This window comes from Sciurus vulgaris (genome assembly GCF_902686455.1).
Source record: "Sciurus vulgaris genome assembly, chromosome: 3".
NCBI lineage: Eukaryota > Metazoa > Chordata > Mammalia > Rodentia > Sciuridae > Sciurus > Sciurus vulgaris.
Genome location: NC_136463.1, coordinates 119,635,016 through 119,662,962, shown reverse-complemented (window position 1 = coordinate 119,662,962; position 27,947 = coordinate 119,635,016). Strand labels below are relative to the sequence as shown.

General features: G+C 36.4%; 1 protein-coding gene across 1 annotated transcript in view; it reads left to right on the top strand.

Moving 5' to 3' along the window:
* The window catches only part of SCN3A (sodium voltage-gated channel alpha subunit 3), a 113,219-nt gene that overhangs the window by 5,620 nt on the left and 79,652 nt on the right, over positions 1-27,947 (top strand). Inside the window, exons 2-3 of the mRNA XM_079134399.1 lie at positions 13,749-13,941; positions 23,332-23,645. Coding sequence (XP_078990525.1) covers positions 23,382-23,645 — 264 coding nt within the window. The 5' untranslated portion in view covers positions 13,749-13,941; positions 23,332-23,381. The remainder of the gene's footprint in view (positions 1-13,748; positions 13,942-23,331; positions 23,646-27,947) is intronic.

The window sequence follows — 27,947 nt, the reverse complement described above, 5'->3', positions numbered from 1 at the left end:
TTTCTCAATCCAACCAATATTCTTGCCAGTGAGGGAAAATAAACTTCATGTAGAAGAAATGACTTGGCCATATTTGGAGACACAACTCCACTGGAACTCAGGTTTTTTATCTAGTACTCTAGCCTCAACCTACGGCCAACCCTTTCTCCATCTCTTTCTTTTTAAATTCCTTGAATAATCCACACATAAACTCCCAGGTTTCTGTTTTTCCTGCTAACATTTATATCACCATAGACCTTTAACATCATAGATCCTTTCTTTTCTTTCTGTTACCACTGATGCTTCCCTCGCTGTTGATATCTTGTGCCTGATATGTTAGTTGGTTCCATATAATATATCCACACCTGCTGTGTTCTGAAACTATTGAGATTTATCTTTAAAGTTTAAAATTCAGAGGAAACATAGGTCCTTTGTGAAATTGGAAAATATTGTTGATAGAATATTTAATATTCTCCAGACCTACGTGGCCTCAAAGTTCTAATACTTCATATTATCTTAATTATTGTCAATAATGAATACAGTTTAAGTAAATTCCTTCTTGCTTCTTCTATTTATTTACAGTATGTTAGGCAAGTGGACTACCACGAATTTACATTCCCACCCAGTCTACTAAATGGTCTCCCTCTCCCTCATTCTCTCCCTCTCTTCCCATCCTCTTTTTTTTTTTTTTTTTTTTTTTTTTAATGTAGTGCTGGGGATCAAACATGGGACTTCATGCATGCTGGGCCACCACTCCACCACTCACTTAGTCACTGAGTTATACCACCAGTTCCCCCAAATCCTTTCTTATTGTTCATTTTTAACAATTGCTTTAAGTTCTACTATCAATCTCCACATATTTCATAGAGACTATTAAATTAGCATTGGAACAAAAGGCAAAATTGTAATTCATGATCATATTGTGAATCTTCCAGTAACATAAAACCTGAATAATATCTGATAAGACTACAAATCAAATACAAGTACTTGGAATGAGAACTTCTTTGACCAATAAATAAGGAGATAGAAAGAAAAAGCCAATTGATAATAAGAAAAAAATTTATAAAACTTTAATAATCAAAGTGACAGGGGGATTTAAAAAAAAGAAAAAAGAAAAAAAAAAAGAAAAACCAGCTTAAAGGAAGAAAGATACACAGACATGCCCAGAGAAAAGAGATAGAGGTGCAACACCAGGAGCTCATTCAGAGGGGCCCACCACTGAGGATGTGCATTTGAGAACCAATCCACTGGAGGAAGGCGGAGAAAAACAAGAGAAGCTAATGAAAATGTGGCTAAAGAAGTGAAAGATAGTTGACAAATCCCTCTTGAAATAATTTCAAAATACTCAGAGTAGGCATCTGTTAAGTAAAGGTGTTAAGATACTTAAGAAAATAACAAAAAAATACACGCATAGGAAGGAAACAACAGAAAAGAACAAGTTGGAGTTTATTCTATGTTTAGCAATTTTGTATTTCAAATAGTTGATTTCTTACACTTAACTGTATTGAACCAGGTGCTTTTTATGGCAAATTTTGCAAAGTAACCATACAAACAATTGTACATACTTAAGAAAGCATCAGTAAATTTCAACGTATACCATCAAGAATTCACCCTTGTTTTTCTTCTGTATCTCATAAATTGGCTGTCTTGAGAATTAAGTCTTAAATAATCAAACAAGAGCAAGTCTATTGAAAGACAGTCTGAATGTCCAGGTCATCCTGAACAAAACACTTTATTTCCAGTATTTTTAAACTGCAATCTTTGGAAGATGTAGAAAAAGGTAGTTTCTGTAAATTGCAATTTTTTAAAAGCCAAAATGCATTTTAAAATACATTTTCAGAGAGTGATAATTGTGAGATGGAAGTGAATTAACCTACTGGCTAAGTAGAATTAATAATTAATTTCACTCTTTAAAAGGAATTCCATCATTAATGTGAATCAGCATCTTCATCTCTTTAAGGAGGCACTTCCTGGGTTAACACCTTGGTTGCTTTTCTGCGTTGGTTTCCCGCAGTCATTTCCACAGTTGGGGGGAAACCATGATAGCCACTAATAAAACAATTCGTTATGTACTTGAGAGTAGATTACATCCTAGTCTTTGCTCAGGGGATCATCATTTAATATTACCAGTTAACTAGCCTTTCTTTACCAACGCTAACATTCTGTTCATCTGGCCAATAAAATTATCACCATATAGACAAGATCTATAAAATCTCAGGATGAGAATATCTATATTTTGGAGCAGGTTCCTGATTCTTTTTTGGCAAAGAGAAGGAACACAATATCATGTTGAGGGCCAGTCTTATGATAAATGTCTGTGACACAATGCTTGGTTCTCAAGCTGGGACTAATCATTCACTTTAAAAAAAAAAAATTACACCTTTCCACAATACATAAAATATCTGAGTAGGCCACAGTGAAGATACAAATAATATAATGGTAAGATATTAATAAGAATGAAAGCCTAGAGGATCAAATAAGCATAGAGAGGGAATAGTTCATTATTAATATGACCATTCCCAACCACCAAAATGGTGACAACTATAGGAACAAACTTGATACTTTTGGGGAGAGCATTGCAACTTTTTATCAATACATTTTGAGAAAGAAAGCATAATAGGAGTTCATTAGAAGTGGCAGAGCAAATCCAAATATGATGCAGTGCTTCAGGTAAATTAGCACAACAGAGTGAAGAACCAGAACAATGGTCAATTACCTCTTATACATTAGTAAGATATGATTTTTCCTTGGTACCTTAAAATTATCCTTGTAAGACACATTTCTTTTGAATGTCCCACCAAAGATATCACAATGGTGCCAGTTTTCAGACAACACCTAAAACCAATTTAATCAGAAAATAAACACTTTTTCAACAATCCACAACTCTCAGGAATGTTTGGGGAAGTTTTACGCATAACAAAATATTTTCTACTTAGTCTCTTAGCTTCTTTCTGAATAAAAAATTTGAAGACTAAATATTTAAGACATAAAAGGGGCATCTGATGTGGGAACTCTCTGTACTTTCCAATCAATTTTTCTGCAAACCTAAAATAGCTCTTAACAAAAGGACTCTATTAATTTTTTAAAAGGGGGGAGCACTTGAAGAATGAGCAACTTCAATGTCCCATTTGCACAGGCAATTTTATTAGAACCCTGAATCATCCATGTCCTTGAGGAGACCCCTGGCACTTGGTAGGGTGTCTATGCTCCCTGGCTTCTTTTCCCTTCAGCTCGTCTTAGTTTTCTCCTCCCCATTGCTGCCCCCTCTAGCCAGCGTGTCTCACTTACTAGATCCTCTACCCTTGGAAGGGTGGAGACAGGCCAGTCTTCCTGGCTTTTGTTAGCAATTTGATCGCTGTAATTCCTGTTTAAAATAAAATTTTGCATCACATGTAATCTTCCCTTACCTGTAGCATTCTGACTCTCCTTTGGCTTCAAAAGAATTGAGCATTGAACAGCATCCCTCCTGCCTTTATGAGAAGAGACCTTCCACTCTGCTCCCTGCTGCAGTAAATGGCATCATCACACCTAAATCAGGGCAGTGCGCGCAGTCCCTGGCTCTATTTTGGTACCAATGATATGCTCCATGAATAAAGGAAAAACACAGACTCTCCGGGTTCTGAATTCAGATCTGAGCAAAAATTCCCCTCCCCCCGCATTTTCTTTGTTTCAAAAGGCCTTATTTTCAGGGGATTTAACCAAGTGTCTGGTTATAGTTCACCGAAAATCATACTTAAAATTTTGTGCTTTTAAAAAACTGCAGTTTTCGTAGTTTCTAAGATAAGAAAAGATTTAACAATACCATTTCATGAGGAAATCATGCATACAGAATTGAACATCTATAATTAGAAAGAAAACAAGGGATAGTTCTTTTCAGCAATTATTCTTCAACCTGTGTTCTATTCAAGGTGCTCAAATTATTTTATTCATAAAAAAATAAGTTGAAATTTGAGCTGCAAGCACCCAGTTTATCAAAGTCTTCTCTATTTGAAGATATCCTTTAATAGGCGTAGCCCTCCCGCCTCAGTACCATGATTGGTGCAGGACCCAGTGATCTTTGTTCAAGGTTCAGGGTGTTGCCCTCAGGCTCTTCTCCATGGAGAGATAAACACAGGAAGTCAAGTCTGAACACTGACCTGGAGTTTCAGTGATAAAAGAAGCACCATAAATTAGCTGGTCAGTTTCCCTCTGTTCTCTTCATTTATTGCCGATGTGGACACTAAACACCTGAGATCTTGAGTGTTCAATGTATCACAGTCAGTGAGAGCTGAGTCTAGTCTAGAACAAAGGTTGCCTAAATTACAACTAATTTCTCTTACAACCAGCTTCTTCCTCCTCTTCCCATCTTTTTTGTTAAATCTTCTTTCTAAACAGCATGGGACAGGGCATGATTTTCTGATGTGTCACCCTGTCTTCTGGGGCACCTCTCAAGGTGACCTGCCTATTCACAGGACATGCTTAGTAGACAAGGCCTCCTCCTGTGGTTATGGTTGGGTTTCTATTAATGAAGAATCACATGATAGATGAAATCCAGAATCTCCTACATCATCCTGTGCTCCAGTGGAGTTTGCCACCAGCACTGATCTGTGGGCAGTGATTGAAACCTCTCTGCTCCATGCTGCATAAATCCTAACCCTCTCAAAGGAGTGCAGATATCTCATGGCGGGGTCAACACCCCATCTTGAAGAAATACAAGTTATACCTCAAGATCTCAGTTCTAAATTTCCCTCAGGTTGCCAAGTAAAAAAGGCAATCAACTCTCAGCACTCAGTTGTGAAAACAGTGGGCTGTCATTTCGATTACAGTCAGTAAACAGTCTGTGTTTGCCTGGAAAGAAACTGCCTAAAGCACACGGTACCAGCAAGCGGGAGGAGAACTACAGCTGAGGGCGACTCCCAGGGCTTAATCTTATGACTTAAGGTGGGAAAAGGATGCTGGATTGGCTATTGGTCTGAGAAGGCTGTTTGTTTTCTGTCATAGTGCCAATTTGCTTCAAAATAGAAAGCTTCCTATAATTCTGTTATAGTCAGGTTTAAATGTGGAGTTTGCTCTACTGCACACACATAGAGAACATTTGCTTATGGGCAGAGGAGTTTTGTTTTGTTTTGTTTTGTTTTGTTTTGTTTCCTTTAAACAGGAGCTGGGTTTAATAGACTTAAAATCTCTCAAAGTGCTATATGGCTTAACAAAGGTTATTGAAAAAAGAGACATTTCTTCATTCAAAATCCTATAACCGAAGGATAAAAGCAAAAATCTTATAAAACAAAATAGAAAACTGTCAATCCAGAGGGAGCCCCCTCCCTTTTGTAATATCTAAACTAGGGAATTGCCTTTTATAAATCATGCATTTGTTCACTTGTGGAGGAGGGTAATGGAAGATATATACAAGATGAGCACCTCCAATGGAAATACAATGAGACCACGTATGTACTTTAAAATTTTCTGGATGCTAACATCAAAAATAGGAAAAGGAAAATGGAAATTTTTATTTTATTAGTGATGAATTTTATTTAAGACAATATGCCCCAAATAGTATCATCTCAAAATTTGGCACCAATACACATTCTAAGTACCTGGTTCCTACATGAGGTCAGTGGATACCATATTAAACAGGAAATTTGTAGAATTTATTTTAGGTAATTATATTCAACAGATTCCTAATAATTTCCCTGCTTACTACAGTGAGTTTTATCTTCAAGGAATTTAATAGTAAGATATCTACTCAATAACAATAGAAAAAGAACATTTTAAAACATGGATGAATTTTAAGGACATACAAGTGTTCCAGGAGAGTTCAGGGGAAGGGGAATTCACTTTTGACTTGGAATTGGTGTATGATGGACCTTGGAGGGTAGGCAGGATTTCAATACACAGTGTTAATATTATAGGCTGGGGGAATATTTTGAATGCTAGAGACTGTGGACTTTCAGGGAATGGCAAATACATCAGTTCAACTAAAAAAGAGCATACAGGCAGAGCATGAAAGATGTAGTCAGAGAATATAGGTAAAATTATTTTAGAGACTGGTTACTTTTTCCAAAGAAAAATGTCATTGGATTTGGAAGCCACATTTACTAGCCTTGCGGCCTTGAACAGGTTACTTTTCCTCTCTGAACCTTAAGGTATACTTATCTGCAAAATGAGAACAATCATATTTATTATGTATGGGCTAATCAGGGCCTGGCATATAGCAAGTGCTGAAGCAAAAGAATTATACAACTATCTTTGAGGTAGACAGAATTTTGGGGGTGATTTGGTACTTTACTGCTGAGATATATTCCCAGCCCTTTTCTATTTTGGGACAGGGTCTTGCTAAGTTGCTGGGGCTGGTCTCAAACTTCTGACTCAGCCTACTGAGCCACCGGAATTACAGGCACGTGCCATAGCACCCAGCAAACAGGATTTTTAATGTATGGATTTTGATCAAGATTAAATAGGAATATATTATTAAGGCATATGGTACCTATAGGGAACTTGACTTTCTTGTCACTACATTGAGTAATTTTGTATTTTATTGACCTAATGATTGCATTGTGCAAAAACTAAGTTACCTGATTTTACGTAGCCAATTCCCTATTAGTGGACATTTCAGTTTTTACTGGAGATTGCTATTAGAAAATATGTTCCCATAAATAGATTATATGACTTTCAAAAGGGGTGGGATGAATATTCAAATGGTAAATATAAATAAAAACCATTAAATTATTTGAAAAACCAAAATGAAATATCTCAGTAAGTCAAAAATATTTGTTGAACACCTACTATGTGCCAGGGACATGGGATTCATTGATGAACAAAACGGGCCCCAAAATACAAATAGTCCAGCCCCTGTAAGGTTTATGTGCCATCTAAGAGAAATAGAAAGTAAATAATAATCACTATAAGTAAATGATATGGCATATAATATAAGTGCTTTAGAAAAAACAAAGCAAGGTGGGAATCGGAAGGGAAATGAGCAGATCTCAGGAAGAAGGGACATTTTGTCAGAACTTGAAGGAGATGAGTGAGTTGATCATTCAGCTTATTAGAGAAAAAATATTCTGGGGTGAGAAACCCGTGAGTACTTCCAGGCATAGGGGACAGGACAACCAGAGCCAGTGGGTAAGGGAGGAGTAGAAGAGCCAGGCAAATTCAACTAGTTAACTGAAAGGTAAGTTCAACTAGTTAACTGAAAGGCTGGCTCACAGTGACTTGCAGGCAACTGTAAGGATTTTGGAATTTTTGCTAGGTAGCTACTGGGGGCTTCTGGGCAGAAGAATGACACTGTTTGATTATGCTTCTCCCAAGATCACTCTGACTGGTGAGATGAAATTAGGTAATATGGGAGTCAGATTGAAAGCAGAGAAATAGAAAGCTACTGCAGGCCTCTGTGATATACTGCCACAAATCACTTCAAGGTTCAGGTTCAGATGAGTTACATCAAGGACTCTGAATGAATGAATAAATGAGACTGTAGCAGCCATGATTGTCATCCTTGAGAAATTACTAAAATGAGAGCAATATGATTGATATGAATGTTTCTAACTGCAAAAATACAAAATGTTGAATTCCTTAAGCTAGTGGTTTTGGCAGTGGGGATCCTGTGCATCTGCCCACTGTGCACTTGACAGAAATGCAAAACTGAATCCCACCCCTAGCTCCTGACAGGCAAGTTTGGGGTGGGGCTAGGAAAACTGTGTTTTAACAGAAGCCCTCCAGGTGATCCTGATGCTAAATTTTAGTAACCACAGCTATATACCAGATGGGTGAAACTAGATTGACTGAAATATCTTTACCAGTTTAAGGATATTATGCTTCCAAGATTTCATTGTTAAAATTAAGGCTAGTTCTTGAGAAAATGGCTTATTTATAAGAAGTGTACATTCATGCTTAAGAATAAATTATTTTAATCACATATTTACGAGGATTTATTTTCAATTATTATCATACTTCTCTAAAAAAGTGACGTAAGTTGATATATTACTGGTTTTCTACATCTTTTCACAACAAGAAATTCAAGACAAAGGAAAATGAAGACGATATATATGATACATGTACTAAAGACTGTGAGCTAACGAAATTACTTTTTTGAAAGGTATATGTAATTCTGAGCCTGCTGGGCTCAACATTTTTAGAGTAAAGGTAGGAATGAATTTTGTACAACATAAAGAAATCTCAGATTTTAAGGTAACATAGACCACCACGAGGTGGTCAAGTTTGCTACAAGGAGAATTGCTGAAGGACGTGAGGAGTGGATGTTTGACTTCTTTCCTTGACAACATTCTAGTATTTTACTTTATGGTATCTTGATTTGGCCAAGTTATTACCTGCTTGTCACTTTATACTATCATGTATATCTAAAATGAACAAATAACACAAATCAATTGTAAACATAAATAAATAAATTATTGGGAAAAAAAAATAAAGTTGCCTGCTTGATAAAGACCTCAACTGTTAATACCAAAGGAGTTGGTATTACCAGGCAGTAGATGGGACTGTCTTCTGGTTACAAAGGTTAAGGAAGGCTGTCCTTTCCTTGTGTGAAACACAGCTAGGGGCCTGCTGGCCATGCCTGAGAGTTCTGTGGTGAGCAGCCTTGAGCCTGCTTCAGCCTTTGCATAGAATGCCAAGGAGGCAGTGGTATATTCCACTGCACGACAGAAATGGTTTTGATATGGAAAATTCTGAAGCAGGTATATGATGTTGTTAGCATAAAGGAAGACAAAATGGATTGATGGAAAATAAAGTAGCATGAACTTCCAGAACAATTATAAAACAAAAGAAGCAAAATGATGCTGAAATAATAGAGCTATAGTAAAATGAAAATTTAAAAACTTGAAGACTAGAATATCATAAAGCATAAATAAATTGGCAGGATAAGTGAAAATAACACACAATGGTGTAAAAACATTCAAAAATTCTAGAAAATTTAATTGTTGATATTAATGCTAGCATTAATGATAAAAGTTAGAATCAATTAAGAAAAATTAAAGTAAAGCAACTTTGTTCAAGAGTCTGCAGCTTATCATTCACCCTGTTTAGAGTAAAACTTTGGTTATGCTCTTTGAGCTACCACTTCCTCAACCATGGAATGAAGAACTTCCCCTAAATTACTTAAATGATGAAATTCTAATCTCAAAGACAAACTAACCAATTTGGGGGGCTCTTTAAATTCAATACACATAATAGGTCACCTGAAAACAAAGTTTCTGAATCATCTTACACCCTCTAAATGCGGTTCACTGAGTTTAATTTTAGCCAATGGTAGAAGCCCGATTTGATTAAATCTTGTGTAAGTCTTCGCAAAATTAAATGTAAGATATCTATTGAGCATATTACTGACTGTCCTTGATGCTTTGTTTTAAGCAAATTTCTTTTAAGTTTAGTTCTTGAAATAAGCTTGTCTTTTCACACACAATTTGCAGCATTGTTTTTGTTTAGTCTTTTCCTTAAATAGAATAAAATCCTTGTGACCCAATATGCTTCTATGTTCTCTTAGAACCTCTGTTTACACTAGAGGTTAATTCCAACTTTGATAATGTAAAGTCCTCATACAACATTTCTAGTAAGCTGTACTCTTTCCCTCTGTAGCATCCTTTCTCAAATAAACTATCCTTATCTTGTACCATGTACCATCTACACTAACTTCACTTGGAGAGCTAGTTAAAAATGCAGATCCCAGGGTCCTGCCCTGGCCCTCTGAATGTGAATCTTTAACTAGTAGCTCAAGTCATTCTGATGTTGAAGTTCTGAACTGTGTTATAGAGCCTCATTTTATGCTATAATTAATATGTCAGCCATGGCCTGCTTTTAAAGAAGAATGAGAGAGAAATCTTATTAAGATATAATCAAGCTTAGAGCATGAGGCCTCAACTGGAGTGTGAGGCTCTACACAGAAATGACTGTTCTTTCCAATGGGTACTAAGGATTGCAAAAACTCTCTCCCATTTCAAGCCCAAGCCATAAGATTTTTTTTTTTTTTCTAATCTGTAAATCAGTGATATTCTTAAGGACAGGAAGAAAAGTGTCACCTCTCAAGCAATTCAGAACCTTGTGGAATGCATTTTCAATGTCTGCTGTCCCACTCCACCTCAGTTTCTTTTTCCATTTTGGATATCTAGACCTCCCTACCTCACCCCCTTCTGTATCCCCAGTGAAAATCTCCAAAATACTTAAGAAAATATATTCAACATGATGTTTTGGTTATTTAATATCTCAATGCATGTCAGGCAAGAGGCCAAAATATTTAAAATCCAGTTACTTGTATTCTGTGAAGCCTAGAAAAGTAATGTTTATCAAGCTTGTGATTATGAAATAGAGGGTACTAACTTATTGAATGGATATAAATTTATTTAACAATCCAATACTCAGTCTCTGATTCACAGGTCTGTCTGATGGTGTGTTAGCTTTCTATCACTGTAACAAAAATACCTGAAAGAAGCAACATATAAAAAGGAAGAATTTATTTTGGCTCATGGTTTCAAAGGCTTGTCCATGGACACTTGGGCCTCTGTTTTGGGCCTATGGTGGCACAGTACATCATGACAAGAGGGCAAGGCAGAGGCCTGTTTGCCTCACAGTGGAAAGGAAGGGAAGAGAAGAAGAGAAAGGGTGGTCTTACTCACCATTTTTAGAGTAAAGCTTTGGTTATGCTCTTGGAGCTATCACTTCCTCAATTGTGGAATAAAGAACTTGCCCTAAATTGCTAAAATGCTGACATTCTAATCTGAAAGACAAGCTAACCATATTACTTTCAACCCCAATGACCTAACTTTCTACTAGGCTCTACCTTCTAAAAATTCCATGGGCTGGGAATCAAACCTTCAATGCATGAGCCTTTGGGGACATTCCAGATCAAATCTATTATAGATGTGTATAATTGCTAGAATTACTGTCATTCTATAAGAAATTATAAGTGTAATACTATTGTTATGTCTAATAATGCCATTAAAACCTCCAGTTTTTATGGAAAACCAATTTTATGCCAATTATTTTTATGGAGCTGGGGACTTCTGAGAAACTGAGGCAGCATGAAGACTACCTCTTCAAATGCTGATTCTTACAACCAAGTCAGAAAGATTTCAGAGGTGTTGCTCAGAATAATAGGAATGAGTTTATAGAAGGGATAGGAAAAAGGGAAAGGGGACACTCTCAAGGGAGAGAGTGGGTTCTCTCAGAGAGGAGAGGGACAATGTGCTGCTCCTACACTCCAGTTTTATAGGGATCTCAGAGAAGGTTCCAAAGAGTCTGGCCCAGGTTCGCCTTTTGACTTTTGACTGACAGCAGGGTGATATCAGACTTCCCAAGTCCCCACTGTCATGGCAAATCTAGGTCACCTTGACCCATGCTGACCAGATTCTAATTGAATTCTTAATCATAAATTCTTACAGATTTAATGGTTAGGAATAACTATCCTTATCTGCCAGAGTTTCAGGATCTGGTCACAAAAGTCTCCTCCTTCAAGGAAACGTGGGTTCCTCTTATCAACATTATTTTGGGCCTGCATTTCTCCTGCAGTGAACAGGTAGTTTACTGAGGAATGTGACATATCCTGCCCATTTAGGCCAGGCAGTGAGTGCTTCGGGTAAATTGCTTCTTAGAAAAGAAAACAGGTAGGGGTCAGTACAGTAGACCCCTTTAAGAAAATTATTCTTTTTTAAAAAAATATATTTTGTTGTAAATGGACACAATTCCTTTATCTTATTTATTCATTTTTATGTGGTGCTGAGGCTCAAACCCAGTGCCTAATATGTGCTAGGCAAGCACTTTACCACTGAGCTACAACCCCAGTCTTAGAATTATTCTCTTAACCTTGTGTTCCCACCTTTCACATCTGTCTGTCCCCTAATATTATGATATAAGTAAATTCACACATACATGTGTATGTATGCATATACATGTAGTAGTTTAAAAATTTCATGTAATGTTAACTATCCTATTTTGCTGGATGTAGTTCCCACTAACATATGGGGAACTAGAAATCGGACTGGTTAGAAAACACATTCAACATCATGGCCCTGGTTGCTGGCAGGCTCATGTCTGTGTTACCACAAAGTGAGAGGTGCAGGGTTGCGGGGGAAGGAAGCAGATGCCAGGTTATGATGTCACTTCACACTGTGATAAAGTGACTCTAAGTTGCTGAAGGACACTGACAGGTGTTAATAATATTCTGTCTCCGGTGACAGAATAGAGAAAAGATTGGTAGCTTAGGGGGAGAGTTCCTCTGGGGATAGAGATTTTAATACACTTTGTATAAAGTTTAAAAACTGAGATTTAATGATTCTTTTTTATCATAATAAATGGTCAAGGGAGATTTGTTGGTGAGAATCTATGACCAATTAAATTTATGAGTATGGTGTAAGTGAATTGAAGTAAATATTATTTTAAACATCAGCGGCTGATTTTTGAATCACATATCTTGTCTTTTGAAATCATTGTTCTTGGTTCATCTGTACTAAGCCATGGCTAATGTTAAAACAGAGAGGAGACTGACATCAGTTGTTATATTCAGAATAGTAATTTGATTCCACTTAGCATGCTGGTTTTTTAGCATGCTAAAATTTTACTGTTAGGAGCTATTGAATGAAGTTTGTTTGGCTTATCTTCATAAGCTAATAAAATTGGGTTTTAGGTGGAGAGGAAAAGGAACTAGAATAATGATCCATGGCACCAAACTGGAGCATATGTTCCCCTAGTCTGCTTCTTTGGTCTTTGAGGTATTTGAGGAAAAGAAGTAAAGGGGAAGAAGAAAGGACAGGCAAGGAGAGCAAGAAGTACAAACAGAAAGATGCCCCCATGTGATAGGAACTTACAGAAACTGCTTTTGCTAAAAGAGTGACTCTTTAGGTTCACTCAGTTAGGCCTACAGGTTCCTGATGGGTAACTAAATGCAGGATAGCGCTTGTCATCTCTGCCTTCATTTTGGATCAGGTCCTTACTCAGCTCTGCACATAATCATGTTAATCACTTGAAGAGTGTTCATCTAAAATCTAGTAATACACGGTGTATTCGCCCTAAATTTATCTAACATATCTCATTATGCCCCAAGACTGAGGCAAGATTTGCAGTATCATGTTTCCGACTCTAGTCATTGCCCTACTCAGTCTCGCCCCATTAAGATTAAGCAGAAGCAGTCATCTCCTGGGAACTGAATTGCCCCCTTCCAGAATCATAGGTCTAATGCATAAACATCCTGACTAGCAAATGGAAATTACCCCCTCAAATGGTAGGGACTTCTCTGAAGCCATCTCACAGAACCAGAATAGAAAACGATCTACCAGACCACAGTTTGACCAAGACTGATTATGCATCCCTCTCATCCCCTGCCCTAGTGCTTCCTCTGTTTAAACCTACAGCTCTCATCAGCAACCATAGACAGGGCTGAGTGCTTGACCTTGCTTTGCTTTCCCAATATAGTCAGGGTGATTAAATTTCCTTCCCGGCCTCTCACTGTTACCTTTCTGCTTGGTTTTGCAGGCAGGTGGCTAGATCTGCTTTGTTAGGACCACCCCACAGCCTACTAACAAAGAGTGCCTGTACATTTTTTTAGAAAGTAAATGAATCAAAGCAGCCAAAGAAAGGATCCTGTCAGTGGATCCTGGCTGGCCCCATGCACCTTCCTTGAGCATGCCAGGCACAGTTCTCTGGAGGGTCAAATATCCTGCTTTGCTTTAGCTATCCTTTCTTCCTCAATGGCTATAAGTAAACAAAGGACCAACAGCCAGAGCACCCTCTGCATTCCAAATGCCAAGGATGCCGGGCTAACTTGACTATATTCTCTTTGTACACAGATCATGGAGCAAGAGAGCTGAAGCCGAACCATATCAGAGTTGGTCAGCGATGAGAAATCTGTCAAGGATTCATGGCAGAGAGGCTTATTGGAAGAAAAACGCAAAATCTCTTCTAGGGATACTGCAGAACAAATGAGATAATTCCCAGAAGAGGCCTGGAGCTTTGCTGAAAAAGGTGCTGTGACTATCAGAGGTACCTAAACTGCTACTTGGCCATAAATTTGTGTTTGTGGAAAGTAAATTTAAATTTCTGTTACCAACAAGAGCAGCTGTACCAGGAAAAAAAGAAGGTAGAAGTGTGATTCCTCCCCGCTCCTCAGTGTGTTCCTCCAAACAGGCAAACAAATAGATGGAGAGTGGCAGATATGACCTCGGGGAATGGAGCCATGCCAAAGGCTATTGATGCAAGAAAGAGATTAACCCAGCTTTTTATTTCTTTTCTTTTAAGAGGGACATTCATGTTGTGTATTTAGTGAATTACCTAGGATTGTATTTACTTTGAATTTTACTATACTTATTTGGTAATTGGATCTGTAGCTCACCTGCTTCTACTGGAAAAAGGACCTCCAAGCGTGTGGTTAGTATTTGGTTTTGAGCTGGCTTCTGGGCTGGCCAAATTTTTGAACTGACCAAAAAGTACTTATTTATTTGGTGTATCAGCTGCCACTAACTAGAAAAGCTGTCTAAAATTGTCTTAGTCAAGAAGGATGTTTATTGAACATAACAAGCAGTGCAGAGGTTGTTTGGGTCCAAGGGCTGAGCGATCCATCAAGGGCCCAGGGGTAAATCTGTCACTGAGATCTGCCACACTCAGTGTGTCAGCTTTGCCCTCAGAATGGCATCCGTCTGGTTGAAACTCAGTTGGCTGAAATAGTGCCATTTCTTATACCTTGATGCAAAAAGGTCCAGAGGATAGAGGATACTGTCTCCTTCTCTCTCTCTCTCTTTCTAAGAAATGAAGAAACCTTTCACATCCATCCACTTGACAGAAGGGGTTCTACCCCCCCCCCACACACCTTGCATTGGGTCACATGCCTATTCCTTAAGCTCTGATCACAAGAGCTTGGAAGAGGTGTCCAGAGTGGAATAGAATGGGAAACTCAAACACACTATCTACTTCAGTTTGCAAACATAGAATAGAAAACTTTAAGAACCAATGCCAGTGATGTTGGTTTGTCTATTATACTGTTGGCTTAGTTATTGTCATTAGTTAATAGTTGTTTCCTCAAGTCTATAGTTATCTGTTAAAGACAAAGAGAAAATATCAGCCTCCAAAATCTGCTTAGTATTTCCAAGAAAATTGTTCTGAATACAGAAATGAGCTTGTGTTTTCTCATTTTGTTAATTTTTTTTTTAAAGACGTATGACATGTATCCAGGTAGGAGAAGGCAGAAATAAACCCTCTTTTTTGCAGGGGTGGGTACCAGGGATTGAACTCAGGGGCACTTCACCACTGAGCCACATCCCCAGCCCTATTTTGTATTTTATTTAGAGACAGGGTCTCACTGAGTTGCTTAGTACCTTACTTTTGCTGAGGCTGGCTTTGAACTCATGATCCTCCTCCCTCAGCCTCCCAACAGAAATAAACCCTCTTATCAAATTAATAAATATCCATATTTTGATAATCATGTATTCAACTGGTATAGAGGGAACAATAGATAAGAAAACCTAGATTTCATTTGTATTTGATCATTACATAGTGCTATTCTTGCTAAAGGTTGCTTTATTGATGGGTTTATTCAAGCTAATGGTAATGCCAAATTTCTTGTCAACACACTGAGAGAAAGAAATGTGCCATATATAAAACCTGACCTAGACTTAGTTTACTTTAAATAACTCCAAAGTGTTTAGCATGCATGTGAAAATATGTCTATCAGATATGGATTTTATTTTTGCTATTAATTCATTCCTGTTTGCTTTGTCTTCTACATTAAAATGAAGGTGAGGGCTATATCACTACACTTCTTAGCTTAGATACTTCATGCCCGACATAGGGCTCTATACATAATAACCTTCCAATAAGATAATTAGCTTATCCTAATTCCATTTCAGCAGACACTACCTAAGAATCTTATTTCCTAGGCTTAGAAATTCAGGCTTTTTTTCCTGTACTATCCAGGTTTAAATCCTGGTACCTCAGTTTATTAATTTTGTAATTTGAACAAGTTATTTAACCTACCTGCACCTACTTCTTCATTTGTAAAATAAGAATAATAATAGTATCAATTTCATGAGATTGTAATGGTGATTAAATGAGCTAATATGAGTAAATTACATGGGAGTATTGGAGACATAGTAATCATTCAACAGAATTTTGTTGATTATTATTCTTTCGTCTTTAAAGCCATCTAGTTATGAAAGGCACACCAACCAGATATTATTTCAGAACTCTTGAAATACATAAAGTAGCACTTAATATGCCTTGGATTATGTCCAGTGGTTGTCATTACAATGTGCCGAATCCTGTGTGTATGTTTTCAATAAAATATAATGCTGTTGGTTGCATACACTATCTGAGAATACATGATAAATACCAGACAATGATTAGTCCTAAATGAAAATCATATTGGAAAAAAATTGTGTTCTTTAGTAGAAGGGTAGTTAATTGGTCCATCTTATCTTCTAGATTATGCCCTTCCTATGACAGTCTGTTGCGTTGATACCAAGAAAAACACAACATCTTTCCCTTGGCAGTAAACCACGTTTTTTCTAACAACTCACTCTGCCATCATAAGGACAAGAAAATACATCATGAATTTTTGTTTCTTCTGATAACTCACATGTGTGACATAGAGCACCTTTCTGTCCTTGAAGATGACAAATTCACAGCTTTCCAACATAATTTTGTTTCTATGGGAACAGACCAGACCTAATCAATTTTGTCTGCAATTTAATCATAAAAAATTCTTGGGAGGGAAAGGGAGAGATTGCTAACAGGTTACAGACCAATAAAATTTGCAAAATTGTCTGCTATTCTGGAAAATTAGGCAAGACGAGAACCCACATGTCATATAACTAATGTGAGAGAAGGTACTTGCCAAATATTTGCTATGCAACTTTTCTCAGATTCCAATTCATTAACAAATGTTAGCGTGTGTATTCATTGTATTGGTTAGTTTTACATACTTTCATAAGTTTATGAACACTGATATGTAAACCTGAAAGACTAAATAGATCTATATAAATCTATTTTTTCCTGTAGTTATTTACATATAGCTTAAATCTTCAGAATCAAATCATACATAGCACTATTCAGGACAAATACATAAACTTTAATAGGAAAAGTCAATGAAGCATAGAAGGTATAGAAAATGTTTTGCCTCAAAGCAACAATTTGTGTTTATCAGTAGATATTTCAGTGAAAATTACTTAGTTTCTTTGAGCCTGTTCTTCATTTATTTTAAAAGCAAAGAGTGACTAATTGTCAAATCCACTATATGCCTTTTAATTAGCATCCTGGAAATTCCTCTTTTGGGATCCAGGTAGTCATTCTGACTGCATTGTCTAATATCCTCTATGTTTCCTCTTTTTAAAGCTTGACAGTCCCACAAGATCTGCCTATTCACCTTTCCACTTTTCTCCTAGGCAATGTCAGAAGGATTCCCAGCTCAGCTTCAACCCATGACCCCTTAATCAACATTTCTCCTGCTCAGACAGCTTCCCTGCATCTCAGACACATATTTTTAATTACCTACCAGATATCCCACAGGCATCTTAAACTAAACAGGTCCCAGACAGAATTTATTATTATGCTAACAAATCTTTTCCTCTTCTCTACTGGGTTAATGTCAACCTGTGCCTTAAGCTGGAAACCCAGAAATGAGATTAACCCCATAACACTTCTTCATTCTTTGTATCAAGTCAGTACAAAATCTCATTGATTTTCTACCTCCTATGATCTTGCCTTGAATACACTCTTTGGTTTCAGTTTTTCCTATCTTTCTGATGGCCTACCATCTTCCAGGTAATATGTTTAGCCAATAGTGCACTTTCTCATATGAATGTCATGTTGACTCTGCAGAGAATGTGCTTTCATTACTATGAGCATCTCCATTACACAGCAAGGGAAGTTGAAGATTATAAAGGATTTTAAAGCTGCTAAAATGTAGCAGAGCCAGGGCTTGAGTCCAGGTCCAAAGCCAAGTTCATGGCTATTAGCACCAGAGCGGTAGTCAGATCTTCTTTTCTCCTTTACACCAACTGCTTTCTTCTAGGGCAGCTGTCCTCAAAGTGTGGATTTTATGCAACTGGAGGTTCCTGGAGCCCTTTGGGGGAAGGAGCTGTGACTGACTAAGCTATTTTTGCAATTACTAGGATACTACTGTCTGCTTTCACTGTTTGGGCTTTTGCACTGGTAGTGCAATAGTTACGGGGGTAAAATAGCTACTGCTTTAGTAGTGGCATCAAACTGGAGGAACCATCCTTGTTTACTTCACTGTCATACACTCTAAGAAAAAAAAAATGCCAGTTCACACGTGAAATCTCTGATGAAACAGTAAATATTAATTTTGTTAAACTTCAACCCTAAAGAACACACATTTTTAGTATTCTGTGTGATGAAAGGGAAAGAGTACATAAAGTATTTTTGGAGCAGAATTAAGCACCATGGTTCTTTCAGAAGCAATTCTGTGATTATTGGAGTCAGGAGCTGAAAAAGTAGCTTTATTTATTTATTTTTTTTTTCATGGAACACCATTTTCACTTGAAAGAATAACTGACAAACGACGGTTATTCAGACTTGGATATTTGGCACATATATTCTCAAAAATGAACAAAGAAAAAGCCTGCCACTTCAGGAAAAGCAAATGACAGCATTTGTTGTCAATGTTAAAACTGGAGCTTTCAAGTGGAAATTGGAACTTTGGAAAACTTTCACCTGCCACTGGGAGCCTGACAGCCTCCCCAGACATTATGGCTTTCCTCATGACGTCACTGGTGATATTAACAAATGTGATTCTTGGGTGTTATATAGTGAAATTTGTCAAAACATGGAAGATATGCATAACAGTGCACTGATACCTTCCAAATGACCCATGCATGATGGTACAGAATCATGCATAATGAATTAAAAGATGCATTCAAAAGGCAAGATTGATCAAAAGTTTATTGACATGGTTTCAGATTCCACACTGAAACCAATTTAATAAACTATCATTTCTAGAATCTTGATGTGTTATCAAAGAAGAATATTACCCGGAAAGGAAATTATTTTTGTTCTGTGTTCACTAATAGTTTTAAGAGTGCAAAGGGACACGGAAACCAAAGAAAACTATTGCTTAAGGACTACACCCTTCCTGCCCGCCCTTCATACTGCTGCCATCTTTTCAATCTTCAAATTGACTATGTCACTGTTCTTTCATGGCCTACCCTAGTGTGTTGTTCAGACACTTGGTGACCTCTCCCGCCTAAATTTCTGGTCCTATTTCACCCCACTCCCTTTTGTGTAGGTTGGTGTACACCCATATCAAACTGCTTGTAGTTCTCTACCCTTTTCCTTGTCTGTGTCCACACACACATGGCCCCCACTGCTTCGTGTGTCTCTTCTGATACATCTTCCTACATCCTTTCCCCCACTCCTACCACCAACAACCCCTGTCAAGTTCCACGTAGCAAAACCTACTCCAATATCACTTTCTCAAGGAAACTCCCTGAACCATAACTCTTCTTTCCTTCCCTTGGCAGAATAAATTGAACCCTTTAATGACTTCAGATAATAACCAGCTGTACATAATTGTATTATAATAATTTATAAAAGCATCTGTCTCCCCCATTGAACTGCCAGCTCCATAGAAGAAGGGACCTTTAAGGCCTGGTTCAAGCAGTTTAGATACATAACTATACTTCAAAATTCTTGAATAAACAACCCCAAGGTTTTTTCCAAGTTTGAAATGCTATAGTTGAGTCCTACAGCAGATATCTTGAACCACAGTCTTTTTATTAATTAACAGAGGGATGCATTTGATTTACTCACACAATCATGCATATAGGTTTTTTGTTTTGTTGTTGTAGTTGTTTTGGTTCTAGGGATTAAACCCAGGGACATTTAACCACTGAGCCACACCCTCAGCTCCCATCTTTTAAAAAATTTTTATTTCAAAGCAGGGTCTCACCAAGTCGCTTACGGCCTCACTAAGTTGCTGAGGTTGAATTTTAACTTAGGATTCTTCTGCTTCAGCCTCCTAAATCACTGGGATTACAAGCATGCCCAGACCCTTCATTTGTTAATCAAAAGAATCATTTTCTTAGATTTTTTTTCTTATCTTTTTTTGTTCTTGAAAAGATAATTCTGGAGAAACTTTGGTATATTAAATATGATGTATTTTAATAAATTATAATGCACATATACTCATTAATAATATATATTCCATACCAAGGCATCAGCATGAATTAATTTTTAAAAGTCTGCTTTAATATGAATATAAAGTTATGTAAGAGCTCTGTATAATAAGCTCACAAAGGACAAGAAAGAAGAGAAAAAAATTAAAACGGAACTTCCAAAGAACCATGACAGGTTTCTGAACATCATAGCTATAGATGAAGCTATGAGAAATTCTACCCACTGAGTTCTTTAAAGTCACAGCCTACCCAAACATTGGAAAGTCCCAATTTCCCTTGTAGGGAAAAAGCTGAGAATCTGGAACTAGCCTTTCTGCTCAGGATTTAGAGACAACAATATGAGAATTTCACAGAGATTTTTTTTTTTCTTCCTTTTGACCAAGAATCAAATTGTTTATTCTATCCCTTGATAAATGAATAAGAAGGTAAATGGTTATTTCTCTGACAATAAATTTTCATGATCTTATAATGGCATCTTTGCCTACATCATTTTAGAGAAATCATAATCTGCGAAGATTAGTAAAAGCTTTCCATGGTTGACACTTCAAATCTAATTTTATTTTGAAACCTTAGGAATGAGGAGACTTCAATTAAATGAAATGTCATTCTTTTATCTCTGTCTCAGAGTATTGCCACCTTTTTTTTTTTTTTTTTTTTTTTTTTTGCGGTTTTGGGGATCAAACCCAGGGCCTTGTGCTTGCAAGGCAAGCACTCTACTGACTGAGCTACCTCCCCAGCCCTTTGTGATGAAGTATTTTGATGATGCTGAGGTTGTGCAAATTTCAGTGACAGACAAAGTGTCCTTGGCAGGCTCATTGTTAACCCAGATCACCCATTCCAATTTCTGCATGTTCTTCAGTTCATTGTCAATAAAGAGACCAAAAGCAGTTCAACTAAAATAACTCAAATACAAAAGCAACTTTTCTTCTTTCCTAAGAAAGCAAGTGTGTTACAGAGAATTTCCATAAGTCAGGTTTGTCATGCTTCTTTAGCACTTGGAAGAATCACAGGCATTCAGATTGTGACAGGTGATGAGAGACAGGTGGATTGCACATCTCTGGGTATTTGAGATTTGCAGAAAATGCTTAACTGTTCTGTACTTGAAACTACACAGCCTAGAGTTGGGTTGGTCATAGTGTGGTCACTGAAATTGACTTGAGATGGTGAAAACATTAGTTCAATATAGTCTTGCCTTCCATGGATTTAGAAAGTATAAAAATGATTTTTTTTAGTAAAATAATATTCTTCTCAGGCATTCTGATTCATATGCTACTTGATAGTGAAAAAAATATATATAGAACCAGAAAACATGAATTCTTTTTATAATATTAACAGGGAAATTGATGTAACTTTTTGGCAGGCTTTATACCATAATTTGACAATATCATATTATAAATAAGACACACCTAATATTAAAAAATGCTTTCTGTCATTGGAACACATAACCAGTAATATATGTAGTAATAGTTATTGACTAGAAATTCAGATCTAATCTCAGGAAATACATAGTAAACTATATACATATTTTTTATATTACTAAAGAATTCAGAGTTTCTCATTGTAAGCTCAGTACATGCATTCAGTGAACTGCCAAAAATTAGAAGGTCACTCAGGGATAAAGTACTATGGAGACTGTAATAAATGTGGGGGCTGGAGGGAGTTGGTTCTGGATGGGGAAAACATCACAATGACTTTAACAATGATTTTGATACCGTAGTTTACAGATCCTTTTACAAGATGATTGATGTGCCCATCATGTTTTGTTGTTATCATTGTTTTCTATTCCCTGTCTTTATTTTTTAGATGTGATTTTTGTCATGATGCAAAATAAAATAACTGCTACTTATGATTCAACATTCATGTAACTCATTTCCTATATTTTCAACAGATCTGTCATATTTCCTGCAGACAGATATATTTTTCCTTCCATGGGAAACTGAGCAGGGTCCTCCACCTGTCTGCCTTCTCTTCTTTCCCAGTCAGGAGTCAGGCATGTGTGAATGTGCCCTTGTATTCTGCATTTCTCAGAGCCTTCCTGAAGCTCCAGGGTCTGTTGTGGTCCCAGCACGTCAAGAGCTTGTTTAAAGGAGAATGGTTTGAATTATGAGAATGCTTGAAGTGATGAAAGAAGAGAAATGTCTGGCAAAATGAAGATAATTCAATTATGATCAATGACTCTAATACAGTGATTATTAACTCCATAAACTATTCTAGACAAAACATCAACTAACTTGATTATTCTTTGCGATCCTGGGTGGTCAATTTTCCTATTATTCCTATTTCATAGATGAAGACTGAAGCAATGAGGAGGTGGTGTTCCTAGATCACCTATCTCATAACGGTGGCAGAGCCAAGGTTTAAATCAGAGGGAGGAATCTAGCTCCATGGTCCATTCTTTTAGCCACAAGTTCAACAAGAAAAATCAGGAAGAATATTAAAATTTTCTTGGAATACTTGAAGGGTAGCAAACTGGAAAATGAAATAAATATTCTGCATTGCCTCAGATGGTGCCCCAGAAAGATCCAGGTGAAAAACTAAAAGAAAAATGAGTTTAACTTAATAAAAGCCAGGAAATACTAACCAAAGATAGATAAATTATTTTTGGAGAGCTGCTGTTGGTCAGATAGTTTGTGGTGCTGTAGTCAAAGATGCTGACAACCAGAGCAATGGTTGAGTTAGGCAAATAATTTCTTTCCTATTCTGATATTTTGAGTCAGGCATGTATCAAAATAATTGCATTGTTACCAGTCCTTTTTTATTTGAGGAGTTAGAAAGTTGTGAAAAAAGAAGTGTGCGTGTTGGGTAGGGGGGTGGATATGGGCTTTTAAACAATTTTATTGACAATTTACTATCAGTACTACTCTTTTGTCAAAAGTATATTGTAATACATTTTGGCAATAATCTCAGGATAGGCTATTTTTAAGATTTTTATCTTTCAGTTAGCACATAAAATTCTACATATTTATTGTGTGCAATGTAATATTTTGAAATATAGCAACATTGTAAAATGACTAAATCAAGCTAATTAACATGCAGAACAGAATTTTGGTAGATCTGCAAAGATGAATTATTGAAAATTAGATCAAATGATGATGTTTCTGAGTTAGAGTTTGTAGTACACCTCTGAAAGCATGATTTTTGGTCATTTAAAAATTACTTTGAAAATGACATTCTGGTTGATTTTCTTGTCCCCTCTTTGCCACTTTCTCTCCTAACTTTCAAGCATTTTTTTTTTCATTTATTGTAGGCAATTCTTATGCAAGAAGCTAAACGTAATTAAATGTGCAGGATGAAAAGATGGCACAGGCACTGCTGGTACCCCCGGGACCTGAAAGCTTCCGCCTTTTCACTAGAGAATCTCTTGCTGCTATCGAAAAACGTGCCGCAGAAGAGAAAGCCAAGAAGCCCAAGAAAGAACAAGACAATGATGATGAGAACAAACCAAAGCCAAACAGTGACTTGGAAGCTGGAAAGAACCTTCCATTTATTTACGGAGACATTCCTCCAGAGATGGTGTCAGAGCCCCTGGAGGACCTGGACCCCTACTATATCAATAAGAAAGTGAGTGTTGGTTTTGTACGTCCAATGAGTCTTTAATTAAACACTTAACATTAACATCCTTTTCTGGGACTTATATACATAGGGCACCCATATTTTTTCTCCTGCAAAGATTGTATAATACTCTTTAGGGCCACTTACTTCTATGCACAGTATAATAAACAGAAACATTCATAAGAAATAAATAATTGATTACAGCGAGGAAATATGAATAGATAACCATATCTACAATTCTCAGTAATTGAAATAAATAATAAAACTTAAATTTGACTCCAACAAAGCTGAATATCTGCTATTACTAGCATAGGTAAGCACATAATAGACAACAAAACAGTTGTGCAAAAGAAAAAGAAAAATATAAGTATGGGCCTATGTTGTGCTTCTTACTTTTAAGTTCTTATTTGGCTTGAGGTTTCTAGTGGACGAGAAATAATCATCAACTTAACACCCTCCCATAGGCAGATAATACACAAAGATGCAGTTTCACCTGGACATATATTTTTGTTTTCCATCCGCTAACCTGGAATAGGATTAGGAGTTAATCTTAACCAAACCAAGATTCTGATACTATATTCTAGAATACATATATATGCTTAAAATCTTATCCTGAGGGGAAAAAAATGTCAAAATTAGAAGAAAAATAAAATCCCCAAACTAGAACAAAGAAAATTTTCAAGTTTTCTCCTTCTACACATGATTTAAAGCAACAGTTGTGAATGCTAAATTAACCACACATTTCTGCAAGAATTAGCCAGTTCTGGAGTTAAAGCAGGTTGGTGATATTTTATAGGAAATATTAAAAGAACAAATGGAGATGCTAAGCTTTCTACTGGGCTTTTTGGCATCTTAAAACCACAATTTGTATATTATCTTCACATGCATAAAAATATTTCAATGTAGAAAATAAGTGTAAATTAATACCAATATGAGCTAGTGACTTATGGCTAAAGGAAGATATTGAACACCTATATTTTTTAGTCAAAGCAGACTCTTTAAAAAGCAATGGTTGAGAACATTGCATTCTTTAAGCAATACTCAGTTTAAAGTTACAAAATAAATGCTGGCTAAAGGAAATGACAATCATTCAGATGCAGACTAGCCCCATGCTTTCAATAAGTACTTCTCAAACTTGCCAAATAAACACCTGAGAATCTTATTAATATGCAGATTCTCATTCCTCAAGCTGGGGTGGAGCCAGAGATTCTCCACTTCTTTCTTTCTTTCTTTCTTGTTTTTTTTTTTTGTTTTTTTTTTTTTTTTTTTTTGAGATTCTCCATTTCTTACAAACCATCAGGTGATACCCATCCTATCAGTACATGAACCACACTTATAGCAAGCCTTTGAATGTTTTATTTAACGTCATAAAAACAAATGGGAACAATTAAACAGGTTCTTTCTTTTTGCCTTTTTTAACTAGTTTCACAAAAGGTGGTATTAATTACATATGTATATACTTCTGAAATATTTTTTTCAGCACTGCATTACAGAGTTGATAAAGAAAGTTCTGGAATTTAGTTACTGTATTATTACAAATGGTGATGACAATGAGGCACAAAACAAAACAGAAATTCTCCTCCGAGAACTATTGATCTAAATTATTTGAAAATATATCTTCAGGAGACAGGGATATTTTTCACTCTGACATGATTAAAAATATTTCCTACTTAAGAGGAAACTGGTCAACTTGGTGGGATCGTGGGAAAAAAATAAGGATAAACATCATCCAAGGGAGACAGATCTCCCTTGGACTGAAAGGGCAAGGCCAGCTCATTATGGAGGGGCTACCCTGGGCTAGCCTAATGGATGACATAAAGCATTCTACATCATTTGATTAAATCAGCTGATTTTGACTCAAAGCTCAGTAAGGAACTTCTGCTCATAATTGGTTTTTCCAAAGATCTGCTGAAAGGAAAGAATGTTCTGATTATGCCATTGTAATTATTTTAGTCCATGTGAAAGTAATATATCTCCCTGTAAATAGATTGGCATCTGATTTTATGTGTCAGGCTTTCAAGTTTGGTTGATGTGAGTCTGCCACTAGAAAACAGGATTTGTTCTCTTTATGCTGACAAAACCAGTTCTTACTACCTCCATAGCCAGGAACCAGAGTTGGGTCATAATTTATTCCCAGCTGTTGTGACCCTTCCTAGGAGATCTCTAGTCAGGCTCTGTATTGTTGGCATCACTCCTGTTATACACAAAGTATTGATAGAGATGAAGATTGAGGTGCTACTAAAAAGAGTGATGCATAGAAGGAGCTAATGGAAGAAGCCAACAGAAGAAAGTATAGAATTTAAGATTATGACATTAAGCTATGTTAATTATATGAAATATTGCAATCAAAGAGCATTTTAATAGTATAAAGCATAATATGACTTCTGCCATTAATAAGTGATATAGTTTGGTACCCAATTTAACCAGATGGATAGCATCACTGTATGTTTTCATGGCATGTAACTTGATCATGCTGATAGGATGAGGTTAGTGACAATGATAATAATAGCTAATATTTACTGTATTTATACAGTGTTGAACAATACTTGAGTATTTTAGCTCACTTAATATTCTGTGCACCATTGAAGTGGTTACTATTGTTTGCTTTAGTTTACAGATGGGGAAGTAAAGCCAAAAAAGGTAAATTAGCTCACCAGGGTCACACTCTGTAAGTGCTCAATACAGGATTCAAATCTGGACATCGAGCTCCAGAGCCAGAGCTCCAAACCACTAACTGTATAAAGTATTTATTAATATAGTAAAAGATTTGTTAAAAATTGGTTGTATTGTATTTTTAAAACTCTAGTGTGGTCCTACTCATTGAGATGTAAAGCTTATTCTTGCTTCGAAGTAGCAAAAATTTTAGTGAATTTACAAGCTGTGCATTTGCCTGGGAAAAAGGAGTAAATAGTATTCCAGAGTAGAAAACAACTGGTGTAATATAGTTCCAACTATAGCACTTACAATGTAGTAGCAACATGAACTAAATTTTTTCTAAAGGCACATCATTATTTATCACAATTTGGAAAACTGACTTTAAAGTTGGCACTAATCCACCTAATCATCTGTCATTGCCTCAAGTAATTTCCAGTTTGTGTACATAGTTTAATAACATCAGAGCCCCAATTTTCAAATGTTTTTCTTGTAATTCTTACATTATCTAGGACATTGGTATTTTATTCCTAATTTTTTTTTTTTTTAACTCAAGGTTTTATGTTGGGTTTTGTTCTCCAGAAATGAACTGGGATTATGTTCTTAAGGTCTGCCCTGTTCCAGAACATAAATTTAATAAAGATGCTCTTGGCATGTTAGCCTAATTCCACTAGTACTACACAGGCTAATCCTGCAGGAATAGCAGAGGGTTCCATTTTTAAAAGGGACATTTAATTCCTGCTCACTCTGTTTTTGGAGATATTTCAAAACAAAGTCCTCTTCTCATGTTGCAAGTGAAAATTTTCCTTTTCAGGGAAATTGTTTGGAAAAAAACATGAATTAATGCACCTTAAATTATAGTGAACTTTTACATGTTACTACTATCATTGAATGCCTAAATCAATCTTGGCTGTTTAACTGTAATATTAGATTATCTAATCCTGTGAAATCAAGACAATCCTTCTATACTTCAAGGGAAGTCTTCCCAAGGTCCGTTGACCATTGCAGATAATCCTAGTAGTAATCCTGCTAGTAAAGGTTAGTTTACTAGACCTATTCATAGAATTTATGGAGTGCAGTTTATTAAAAATGGTTAGTTAAGTAATGGTTGGCACCACAGTCTTTAAAGAAAAAGGGCAATGAACAGAGAACATGTTTTCCCTGCTCCTTATATTCACAATACAAATATTTCTGCCTACCTGTTCAAACAGAGCATGTCGTCAGTAAACATGAATACATGGGATATAGCCCATAGTTAAAGGGTAAAAAACATATTATCAAGTAAATCAATACAGAGAGCAGATATCATAAAGGTGAATAGCATCTTACAAGTTAACCCATATTCAATTAAAACTAGTGTTTACTTTAAAACCATGCTATTAAATACTGCAGGGAGAAATGGGGAAACAGATTATAGGTTCTTTGTGCTCAATGCTTTACAACTGCTTCTAACCTGGTTGTCCCTAGAATGAAGGTTAAAAGGAAATTGCTATTTGAATTCTGGTTACAAGCAACATGCAAAAGAATGCAAATTTATATACTAAGACTTAGTGGTGAAGGAGGCAATTAAGGAGTGGTCAGAAACAGTGTGATTTATCTGGAATGATGTGAGGAAGGAGGTGAATTTGAAAGCTGAGGACATGCTCAGAGAACAGGGTT